At 62.0% G+C, this 11292-nt stretch overlaps 2 protein-coding genes across 2 annotated transcripts in view; both read right to left on the reverse strand.

Moving 5' to 3' along the window:
- Nucleotides 1-1789: 1789 nt before the first annotated feature.
- Nucleotides 1790-4149, reverse strand: UQCR11 (ubiquinol-cytochrome c reductase, complex III subunit XI). Its single transcript, XM_077760663.1, has 3 exons — nucleotides 4010-4149; nucleotides 2532-2676; nucleotides 1790-1997 (listed from the first exon to the last, which is right to left on the reverse strand). The coding sequence occupies exons 1-2, from the start codon at nucleotides 4057-4059 to the stop codon at nucleotides 2556-2558; spliced, it is 171 nt and encodes a 56-aa protein (XP_077616789.1). The 5' UTR covers nucleotides 4060-4149; the 3' UTR covers nucleotides 1790-1997; nucleotides 2532-2555.
- A 6304-nt stretch (nucleotides 4150-10453) lies between these two features.
- TCF3 (transcription factor 3) overlaps nucleotides 10454-11292 on the reverse strand; it is a 24396-nt gene continuing 23557 nt past the window's right edge. The window contains 1 exon segment of the mRNA XM_077760664.1: nucleotides 10454-10606. Coding sequence (XP_077616790.1) covers nucleotides 10538-10606 — 69 coding nt within the window. The 3' untranslated portion in view covers nucleotides 10454-10537.

Consider the following 11292-nt stretch of genomic DNA (forward strand, 5'->3'; position numbering starts at 1 on the left):
CTGTGGGCACCTGGCGGTTCCTGGTTCCAGCTCAGGTCATGAGCTTGCAGTTTGTGAGCGTGAGCCCCGCATAGGGCTCTGCGGTGATGGGGAGGGGCCAGCTTGGGATTTTCTCTCTCTGCCCCTCCCCACTTGCTCTCTAAATCAAAATAGATTGTTTTAAAAAAAATACTTAAAAGTTGTATTTTAAAAAATATATTATTTTTGAGAGCGAGCAAGCACATGCAAGCAGGGGAGGGGCAGGGAGGGAGGGAGACAGACAGAGGATTGCTGGCAGCAGAGAGTATGACGTGGGGCTGTAATTCATGAACCTGAGCCAAAGTCAGACGCTCAACCCACTGAGCCATCCAGGGGCTCCTGAAAAGTTGTATTAAAACTCACAGTGGTTTGTTTAAATATTGTACTTATAGAAGAACCTTTAGAATTTTGCTTTTTTGGCTTTCGTGGAAGCAAACTCAGCTAGATTTTCATTAAAATCATTAAAGATTATAAAGCCACATTAAATTATGGGAACAGGGGCACAAGTTTCCTTCTGCCTCAGGCCATGCTACGATTCAGCACAGCCCTGGGGCTGGGACCGTCCAGTCCCTGTGTGAGTTGGGAATTGTTAAAGAAGCAAAAGCAAAAAAACCTAACTCATTTATCTTAGCTGTTCATTAAAAGTATTTGAGTGACACCGCTACACAGCTGTCGTCATCATAGCAAACGACAGGACCGATTAACGGACCAGTCGGTACCGGGCTGCCGTTTCAGTCTGCAGCGGCGTGGCCCCAGGACACGTGCCGTGGGTGAAAACGGACGTGCAGGAAGGGGTCCCAATGCCCGCGCTGGTGTGTGTTCAGAGCACGCCGCCACCGCAGGCGCCCGAGCCCTCCACCGCCGCAGCAGAGCTGCAGCCCGGCCGGTCCCCAGTGCCGAGGCGGGGACGGGCCCTGAGGATGCGCCGCCGCAGAGAGAGGCCAGAGGGTGGGGCCCTGTCCAGCTAGAATTTGTGTTCTAAGAGACTTGCTGTCCCTCCTTCCCTGCGCAGGTGCACTGGCCGCTGCCTGCAACTCGGGAAGCAGGAACTTACTAGAAACAAAGCCCACCAAGACCCTTGATCTCAACTTCCAGCCCCCAGAACGGAGGACGTTCATCCTGTGGTCTGAGGCACCCAGTCGGGTGTTTCGTTATGGAAGACTAACACAACGGCTGCGTTCACAAATATGTGTGTGTGGGCACCCTGTTTCTAGAATTTTCAAGAACCGGGAAGCGGCAGGAGGGAGGGAGCTGGGTGCCCCAGGTCCTTGTGTACCTGCTCATTTTTGTGCCCTTCCTGTGATGGGTTAAGACGTCTGCAAGGTCAGAGCTGGGCACGTGCTCTGACGGATGCGGACAAGGTGGTGCCAGAGTTCTGAGGAAAGACCCGCGGCGCCCACCCGCAGAGATGGAGGGCGGCAGCAAGAGGGGACCCACCCCCCCGGGTCCAGCCTTTGGACACCTTAACCGCATCCTCCCGAGCGGTCTGGGGCCAGGACCAGCCGGCCAACTTACTCCTAACCTCTCACCCACAGAAACCGGGAGGTAACAGACGGCTGCATTTTACACCAAGTTGTGGGGAATTTCTCAAAGCGGCGGTAGGTACGCCGTACAAGGATTACCCGTTAATCGTCGCAAGTAATCAGTTTCTGGGAGCCATGGAGAAATTCCTAGATTTGCAAAATTTCGGCACTGGAAGGACCCCCGGGGTGACTCAGGCCACCAGGGCCGCAGTGAAGGTTACCAAGTCACTAGCATGAGCACGTCCAGGTGGGGCGGGTTTCAGAGCACGGTTTAATGCTGTGTGCGTTCAAACACGAAAGCTACTCCCAGAAAGGCAGAGTCCTAAGTCACGGCGGGGGTCTCCCGAGGTCCATCCTGAGGCCCTGGGCGGCTCCAGGAAGAGCGCGAGCGGACAGGGACGGGGGCCGCGCCGACAGACACCTGCCGGGGAGCGGGGCAGGGTGAGCTCCCGGCTCCTGCAAGAAAGGAGGCACAGCATGGTGAGGGGGGACAGCCGGGCCCCCAAATCAAATCTGGTGACGCCGCGGAGCTGCGGCCCGGCCCGGCTGTAGGACAGGACGTAGGAGGCGCTCCAGACTGTCTGTGGGCACCGGCAGGCCACGTGGGGACAGGTGACAGGCCAGCGGAAAAGTCCCAGCAGCTCGAGGGAGGCCGCAGCTGCAGGTCAGCTCCTGCTTGTCCCGTCTGGGACGCGCAGCACCGGCCCGTCACACCAGCGCTGGGCGGGCCAGGGCGGCAGGCGAGGTGTGGGAGGCACCGGCAGCCTGCGGGGGGAGGGCACACGGGGCACTGCCCATCCCCAGTCCCACGGCCAGGGGTGCTGACGGGCAGGAGGCGCGTGGAGAGCCCACCCCAGAACTCACCTCTCAGGCAGGTTTCTCCAGGGCTAAGGGTGCAGGTGAGCCTCCCAGGCCTGGCCCCCTCGCTCTGGGGGCACAGACAAGTGCGGGCATCACAGGGCTGCCCTGCTGACGGCTGCCAAAACTCACCCCAGGGATCCAACGAGGGTCGATTTAATCATCTTTCTTGAACTTGCCGTTGATATAGGGCACCCAGTCCAGAATTAGCCGCCAGTCGGTGGCCCACACCAGCCCCACGGTGCCCACGGCGCCCCACATGCCTGCCGTGGGAAGCCTGCCGGAGGACAGCAGGGGTCAGGGATCTCCCTCCCAGCTGTGTTTTGTGGTCTCTCCCCCATCCTCAGCTTCCAGTGAATGCCCGCCACACCCCCAGCCCCTGCTGTGCATGGACTCATCCCTCCGACGGGCTCCGCGGGGCGGGCACAAAGCAGAAGACGTGGGGGGGGACTTCACTGCCATCTGCTTTCACACTGGGATCGCCTTAAGGTTTTTTGGGGAATTTGCTTAAAAAAATGTAAACCCCAAGCTCATAACCACCTGTAACAATAGCTAATGTCTGCGTGCAGCCACCAGCTCTGAGGTTTACAGTTGACCCACGACAGCCATGGGACTAAGGGGAGTATCAGGGTCTTGGTCCCTTACAGATAGGGAGCACACAGCACAGGAAGAGCGGGTCACCACCCCAAGGACACACAGCCACATGGTGCAGATCCAGGGCACCGCGTTGAGTCTAGCTCTGACCCACCACGGCCGCTTCTCACTCTGTCCTGTGATTGGGGAGAGTCCACAGTGGCTTCCACAGTCCCCCTGGCGTTCGTGCCTGGTGTACTCATCCCTCGGAGCGTGGGCAGGACCCAGCGTCCGGTGTGTAATGAACGAAGTGCGCAGGGGGGACCGTATGAGCACAAGCTCTCCGGCTTATTCCTGTTCTCTTTGGGGGAAGCCAGCGGCCACCTGAGCCGCCCTGCAGAGGAGCCCACGTGGCACAGAACTGAAGGCGTCCTGCCAGCAATCACACATTCGAGCTCGGGAAGAGCCCCCCCCTCCCCAGTAGAGTCTTTGGCTGGGACTGCAGCCTCTGGAGACTGTGTGGCGGCCCCAGCCCAGGTGTGCCCGCATCCCGGACCCACGCAGACGGGGGCGTGATACATGCCGGTCGTTCTACGTTGCCCGCTTTGCGGAGACACTAGCTACGCAGCATGGGGACTATCCCAGGTCAGCCCACACCTGGCCCGGCCGTGGTCAGCCTCGTGCCCGGGGCGGCGGAGGGTGAGGGTGCCTCCGCCTCCACAAAGCCTGNGGCTCACGGGTCACTGCTGATGTGGGGACAGGCTCTGGGCCTAGAGGGACCCTTTCCTGCCGCCGCCCCGCGGCCGCGAGGCTCAGCGGTGTCCCAGGAGCCTTCCCCCTAGGGAGTGTGCATCGCCTGCCGTCTCCCCGGGGTGCCGCGGGGGCCCGAGCCGGGGGTGACGGACAGAGGCCCGGCGGCCGTGGGAGCCCAGGCGGAGGGGAGGGGGCGCCGCTCGCCGCTCTGCGCCTGTCCGGTTGGGACCCGGCTTCAGAAGGCGTCCCGGTTGGAGGCGGCGGGGCCCGGGGCACATGCTCACCAGTTTCTGGCCAGCTCGCGGTAGCGCGGGCCCAGGAACCTGCTCAGCATCGCGACGCCGTCCGCGGCTCAGGGTGACCCCGGCTGCCGCCCGGCCGTCTGCGCAAGCGCGGTCGCCGCCGCGCGCAGGCGTACAGGAAGGCTCCACCCCGGGCGAACCGACCGCGCCACGCCAGGCGCCCGCGGTTGCTGCGCGCGCGGACCCGGAAGACATTTGCAGGCACTTCCGGGGGGCGTCAGGAGTGGTTACAGACGCGGCAGAGCCGGGAGGAGGATGCTGTCTGCGCCGGCGGTCCGAGTGGCCCTCAGCGGCGCCGCCTCTGGTGACTTCTGGTCGGCGATTCTGTGTCTCTGCTGCCTGCCAGAACTTCATTCGCAATTAAGGAGACGGGCCCTGCGGGGAAGGGGACTTGCCCGGGGTCGCACGGGGTGGGGGGGGTTGCCGCTTGAAGTCAGCCCTGGAGCGGTGGGCGGGAAGGAGGCCACATGGCCGCGCCTCCGCAGCGTCAGTGCCGGAGCTGCCTGTGGCTCGGAGGCCAGGGGGGCGGCTTCTCGCACGTCGACGTCGCCCTGGCGGCGGAAGGCGGCTCGGTTCCTGGAGCCGCAGCGTCCGTTCTGTGCGCGGACGGCGCGCCAGGGCCGGTGGGTCCCCCGGGCCCGGCCGGCCGGCCACTGCCTCTGCGGCCCCGGCCCCGAATGCGGGAGGCCTGGCCCTGGCCGCGGACTGTGGGTGGGTCCGGCAGTGACGTGTAGGGACCACGGTCGGGGCTCCGGAGGTGCGCATCGTGCCTGGGCTGCACGTTGTTTCTCGTCCCTGCAGTTGTTCTGGGGTCTTGAGCCTGGGATCGCAGGGGAGTCGTCTGTAGGTGGGAACTCACACCGGATGCAGAGGCCGTCACGAAGGTTGTAGAGAGAGAGGGACCGTAACGCTGCTGAAGAAGTGAGTAGAGACGGGCACGGAAGCCAGAGGGTGCAGGTCCTGGATGCAGCAGTTCCTGAAGCCTTGGCTTATGGCTGCTTCTGCTTAATGTACTTAGCTCGCAAGGCAGCAGTCTTTCTTTCAAGTGATAGAAACCAGTTTAAGAGAAAAGGAAGTCTTACGGCATGTTGCATGGCTTCAGGCACGGCGAGACCCAGGATCTAGCAACACCGTCAGACTCTCTTCCCCAGGCCTCAGCCCTTTCCTCCGCTGTCCACGCTGTCTGGTGGGCCCTCCCTGAGCAGGCGCAGTGGAAACCGGGCTAACGTTCGCGCCGCCGGAGGAGGACGGCTCCGCTTCCTCCGTAACTGCAGGAAACGTTCCGAGACTGTTCTCCTCGCGGCGGAGGCGGACACTCCTCCGAGGACAGGGGCTGAGCCGGGGGAGGGGAGCCCCCGGAAGGGAACAGCCAGGCTTCCGGTGGCCGAAGGGCTGGCGGAGAAGCAGGACGGGCTCCCCTGCCCCCTCCCCCATCGGGCTGGCCCTCGCCGGGCCGCCGGGCCTCCGCGTCACAGTCCTGCGTGGCCCTTGGGGGAAACTGAACTCCTTTTCTCGTTTTCATTGCTGTGACATTAGGTCACATTTTAAAGCGAATGATTTGAGCGGCACTCAGTGCGTTCACAAAGTTGTGCAACCGCCCTCTCTGGTTGCAGAAAAACTTCGTCACGTCCAGAAGTCGCTCCATCCCGTCCCCATCAGCCGTCACCCCCAGCCCCCTTCCGGCCCGTGGAGGAGCCTGTTCCGGACGCGTCACGCACGCGGACTCACACCCGCGTGGCCTCCCGTGTCTGGTTCCCGCCCTGAGCGTCGTGTGTTCGGCGCCGTCCGCGGGGCGGCGGGTGCGGGCGCCTCGCTCCTGCTCGCGGCCGAGGGACGTGCGCGTGCGCGGTGGACGCACCTGAGGGGTGTGCGCACGCGCGGCGGACACGGTCATCTGTGGACGTGCGCGTGCGCGGTGGACACACCTGAGGGGTGTGCGCATGCGCGGTGGGCACAGTCATCTGTGGACGTACGCGGTGAGCGCCGCGTTTATCCGTTCCCCTCTTGGTGGATGTTTTCATTTAAAATCTCACAGCGTATTGATGGATACTTGACATGTAAGAATGCACGTCCTGAACACCTACAACGTGGTATTGGGTCTGTGTGCGCATGAAGCACTGTGGCGGTCAAGGTGCCCACCCCCTCCGCGTTTCCTCAGGCCCCTCTCCCAGCCCCACCCTTCTGTCAGTTCATCTGCATTTTCTAGACTTTTCCATGCAGTGTGTTCTCCGCGGCGCCCGGCTTCTCCCGTGCGGCACGGTGACTTCTGAGCCCTCCGGCTCGCCGGGTCCGTCACTGGCGCGCTCCTTCTACCCGAGCCCTGTTCCGCGGAAGGGCGGACCTGTGTTTACCGGGGCACATGGGTTGTTCCCAGGTTGGGGCAGTTGCGGATGTAGCCGATGGACGCTCACGGGCCTTTGCGTGGACATCTGGGGCTCCCAGGGGAGGCCCTGACCTAGAACATGACCTTAGCGCCAGGGGCACAACGGCCAGATCTCGCAGAAGCAGCCGCCCTGTGGACGCTCCTGCCCGCGACGCGTGAGCCCCTGCTGGATTTGGGTGTTCGGCCGCTTGAAAGCGGACACCTACGATTTTGCTGTGGTCACACTGGGTAGCTCGAGACGACAGGGTTTCCGTGGCGGTGTCGCGGGGCTGTCTCCCTCTGCCTCTTACAGCCCTGGGGGGTGCAGGCGCCCCTGGCTCGTGGCTTTTTTTTAAAATTTTTAATATTTTTGACAGAGACAGAGCATGAGTGGAGGAGGGGCAGAGAGAGAAGGAGACACAGAATCCAAAATAGGCTTCAGGCTCTGAGTTGTTAGCACAGAGCCTGACGTGGGGCTCGAACCCACCAGCCCTGAGATCATGACCTGAGCTGAAGCCAGACGTTTAACTGACGGAGCCACCCAGGTGTCCCTCATGGTTTCTCTTTTATGGGGATGCTGGTCATTGGTTGGAGGCCCATCCTGTCCTGAGAGAGTGCATCCCAGGATCCTTCATTACATCTGCAAAAGCCCTTTTTCCAGACAAGGCCTCCATCTCAGGCTCTGGGGATTGGACGTGGGCACACTTAGAGCCGCATACTGTGTGCCACGCTGTGGTGCCGGGTGTGTGTGCGCGCGCGCGCCTGTCTGGCTCCAAGGACAGCCAGTGGGGAGTCTGGCACGTGCTCTTCTGCCCTGGGCCGGATGGGGGCATGGTTCTTGTCAGGCCCAGCCCTGGTACCGCCGCCTGAAAGCCAGAAGGGCCCAGGGCTGCCTGGGGGGAGTCGAAGGCGAGCGACCAGTACACAGTGACCTGCACTGCTAAGCTTCGGGCACATCCGTGGCACCGAGTCTCCTGCGCCCGCTCCGTGCCTCTGCAGTTCCCTCCAGTGGGCCGAGGAGATGCTCGTCCCGAACTGTCCACAGAGCTGATCCTGGGATAGCGAGCGAGGTGATGCCTCACTGAACACTGCAGCACCTTTACGATCTTTTTGTAATGTTTATTTTTGAGAGACAGACAGACATGGAGCGCAAGCAGGGGAGGGGCAGACAGAGGGAGACGCCGAATCCAAAGCAGCTCCAGGCTCCGAGGTGTCAGCACAGAGCCTGACGTGGGGCTGAACTCACAGATGGTATCATGACCTGAGACAAAGTCTGATGCTCAACCGACTGAGCTCCCCAGGCGCCCCCTTTTTGGTACAACTCACACCATCCAACTTACACAATGTCATAATCTAGTGGCTTTGGTGTATTACATTGTTTTAAAACCTAATAGGTGGCATATCAGGGAGTGGCTTTGGCCCGTGAGCCGGTCCCATGCCCAGAGCCCCAGGAGCCCTCGACACTGGTGCAGGCTCCCCGTGCGAGGCATCATCCTGAGCACCTTTCCCATCACTCTGGGGCTTTCCTTACAAAGGGGAATTTGGATGCAGCACATGTGGAGCTAGGCCACCAGAAGACGGAGCGGGGCAGCCACAAGCCGAGGGCTGTCCGGGTCCCCAGAGGCCGAACGAGGCAGAGGGCAGACGGCCCCGCCGCACCATGTCCTGGGGCTTCGGCTTCCAGAACCAGAGAGAATAAATTCCTGTGGCTTTAGGTCACATCCGTGTGCCTGGGAATCTGTCACAGCTGCCCCCAGAGGCTCGCACACCCAGGGCCGCAGCCTCCGCCCGGACCCCCAGCCATGGGACGGCCTCAGCCACTGGGACCCTCCCCTGCTGGTCCGTAAGTGCAGCAGCTGAGCGGGCCTCGGGCAGCCAGGACTGTCCTCAGCTGTCATTTATTGCTACAGCGCCTTTACGTGCAGGAGGCCGACTTCAGGGACGATTGTTTAAAAAAAATCCCAAAGAACGCAGCCAGCTGTGTTGACACTTGCATAAAATCACTTTTCTTGGGGGCGCCTGGGTGGCTCAGTCGGCTAAGTGTCCGACTTTGGCTCAAGTCATGATCTCACGGTTTGTGGGTTCGAGCCCCACGTTGGGCTCTGTGCTGACAGGTCAGAGCCTGGAGCCTGCTATCTATTCTGTATGTGTGTGTGTCTCTCTCTCTCTGACCCTCTTCTGCTCATGCTGCCTCTGTCTCTCAGAAACAAATAAAAAACATTAAAAAAATTACTTTTCTTAAAATTTTTTTTTGAAAACCAGTTACCTCGAGGCACTGAGCACACTCCCTGAGGACCGTGGGCGCCCCTCCGCCAAGGCTACTGCACGTAGTACAAAGTCCAGTAGTGGGGGGGGTGGGGGGGCTCTTGGCCCCACCTGTGAAACCAGAAGCAGAGTAGGAGGGGAACTCTGAGGCAGGTTCCCCAAAAGACACGAGAGACCCACACAGGCCAGGGACTCAGCAGAGTCCGAGAGTCCACGGCTCCTCACTGACCCCTGACCTGGTGGAGAACGGGGGACCCGGCTAATCTCAGGGCTCCGGATGCAGCCCTGCCTGGCGGGCGCCCAGCTCCCTGGCCTCGGGGGTCCCAATGCTACGGGAGGGAGTCACCCTGGGGGCCTGTGTGGGGTGTGGTGCGGGAGGAGCTGGGTGGGCCGGGCCTGCACAGAGCACACACCAAGGGGCCGGTGGTCTTGCGGGGGCTCCGAGGACAAGGACTTTCACTCTAAGCCTGGGACGGTCCTGGGCGAGCTGGTCTGCCGGGTGACACCAGAGACCGGGGTGGGGGCTCAGGGAGACCTGGGCCTGGGACTTGGCCACCGCGGGCCGACGGGAGCCACCGTCCGGGTCTTACAAGTGAGCAGGTGCAAAGCCGGAGTGCTTTTCAGGGTCTGAGGCCCGTCAGCAGGGGGCGGGGGCTTCCGTGCCAGCCCTGGGTGCTGCGCAGCGCCCCCGGCAGAGCTCAGAGCGCGGGCCAGGTCTCCAGCGCGAGGGAACCGAGCACGGGGTCCGGGAAGCCCTGCAGCAGCGAGCTCAGCGCTAAGGTCCCTGTGCCCAGGACGCTGGTCCCCACAGAGTAAAAGTCGGGGAGGCCTGCTGGGGGGGGGGCGCGGAACCTGGAGTCCAAGCTGCTTCCAGAAGGGTCTCCTTGGCAGTTCCTCGTGGGAGGATGGCTGCCTCCCTGCAGACACCCACCAGGAGGCTGGGTGTCATTCCCCCCTTCCTGAGGGAGGGGAGAGCCCCACCCACCATTCACAGCCTAGCCAAACCCAGGGAACTACCCAGCCTCTAAATCCCAGCTAAGAGACCGTGGGGGCCACAGTGCCCTCTGGAAGCCCCTGGGATGGGGGGGGGAGGGGGAACCTCAGGTTTACAGTGGTCTTTTCAGTACAACCTTTAATAATCTGTTGATCGTGAAATGCAACGCTCAGTTCTAGAATCAGCAGCAGAAATAGCAAGAGACAAGAGACTTTTATACAAAAAATTTGTTGCTTACAAAACATATGCAAAAAAGCTTAAAAAAAAGATCAAAGGCATCCTTGTTGCTAATTTTCTAATACATTAAAAAAAAAAAATCTCCTAACTAACGTCCTTTATTTTCCTTAAGACAAGGGTCAGGTGTAGGCACGGTCGCCGGCTCGTCCAGAGCCGCTGGCGGGTGCAGCCTCCGCGGCCGGCGGGCGGCAGGTCTGGACTCCCCCGCGTTCTATACTTAAGGCATTTTTTTGTCTCTTCTGACAAAGTACGTATCTTGCTTGCTTCCTGGTTTTGTTTACAAATGAAAAACAAAACTGCCCCTTTGGGCTGGTCCTGGGGTCCTGAGCTGCAGTTTCCAACCCGCCAGGGAAGTCCCCCAGACGTCAAGGCGGTGAGACCCCGAGGGAGGGGGTGCTCAAGGCCAGGCAGGGGCCCCCCCACCGCTGCCCCCCGCGNGGCCGGGGCGGGGGGTTGGGGGGAGAGGGACGGGGTCACCTGGCCAGGGAGCCTACCTCGCACCTGCTGCTCCAGGCCCAGGATGACCTGCACGGCCTGCTGCAGGATGAGCAGCTTGGTCTGCGCCTTGTCCGACTTGAGGTGCATCTGGCACATGCGCCCCAGCTCCCGGAAGGCCTCGTTAATGTCGCGCACGCGCACCCGCTCCCGCGCGTTATTGGCCATGCGCCTCTCCCGGTCCCTCAGGTCTTTCTCCTCCAGGGACAGCACCTCCTCCGTACTGCTGGGTCACAGCACCGGGGCCTCTGTTAGTCACGGGCGGGGCGTGCAGGCGAGTGGGGCCTGCTGACTGCGTGTGCGTGCATGCGTGTGTGTGCGAGCTCGTGTGTGCTCCTGCGTGCTCATGCCCACGAGCACGTGCTCATCTGTGGGCACAGGGCACACGCGGCTGCAGCAGAGACCCTGGGATGTGCCTGTCTCTGCCCCGCCCCCCGTGGGCTCCACCGTGGGCAAGGCTGTGTGTGTGGTTCTCTGCAGAGGAGACCGATGTGGGACTGTCCCCAGGGGGTGGAGGTAGGGACCAGGGCCCCCCATCGGGGGGTCTGTGGGGAGCTGGAGGGCATCCCTTGCCCCCTGCCTGCTCCCCGGGCCCAAGGACTGGCCAGGCAGGCAGGGAGGCAGCCCAGGGCCGGGCTGTGGTCAGAGCAGTCGCGTGCTGTGTTGGGGCCGCGCCAGGCTTGATCTGACCTGACCAGCGTGGGCGCAAGAGGCAGAGAAGGCTCTGGCTCGGCAGGCAAAGGCCTGACCCCCACTCCCTGCCCACACTGAACTCTGGACACCCCAAGAGCTGGCTGTGGCACGGCCACAGGCCCCGACCTTGGGCTGGGAGGGTGGGCTCCCCGGGCCTCCTGCTGTCACTGCTATGCGAAGGGCCCCTGACGGAGCAGGGGCTCTGAGCTCCCCAGCCCC

The sequence above is a fragment of the Crocuta crocuta genome, unplaced genomic scaffold (genome assembly GCF_008692635.1).
Source record: "Crocuta crocuta isolate KB4526 unplaced genomic scaffold, BGI_CrCroc_1.0 scaffold443, whole genome shotgun sequence".
NCBI lineage: Eukaryota > Metazoa > Chordata > Mammalia > Carnivora > Hyaenidae > Crocuta > Crocuta crocuta.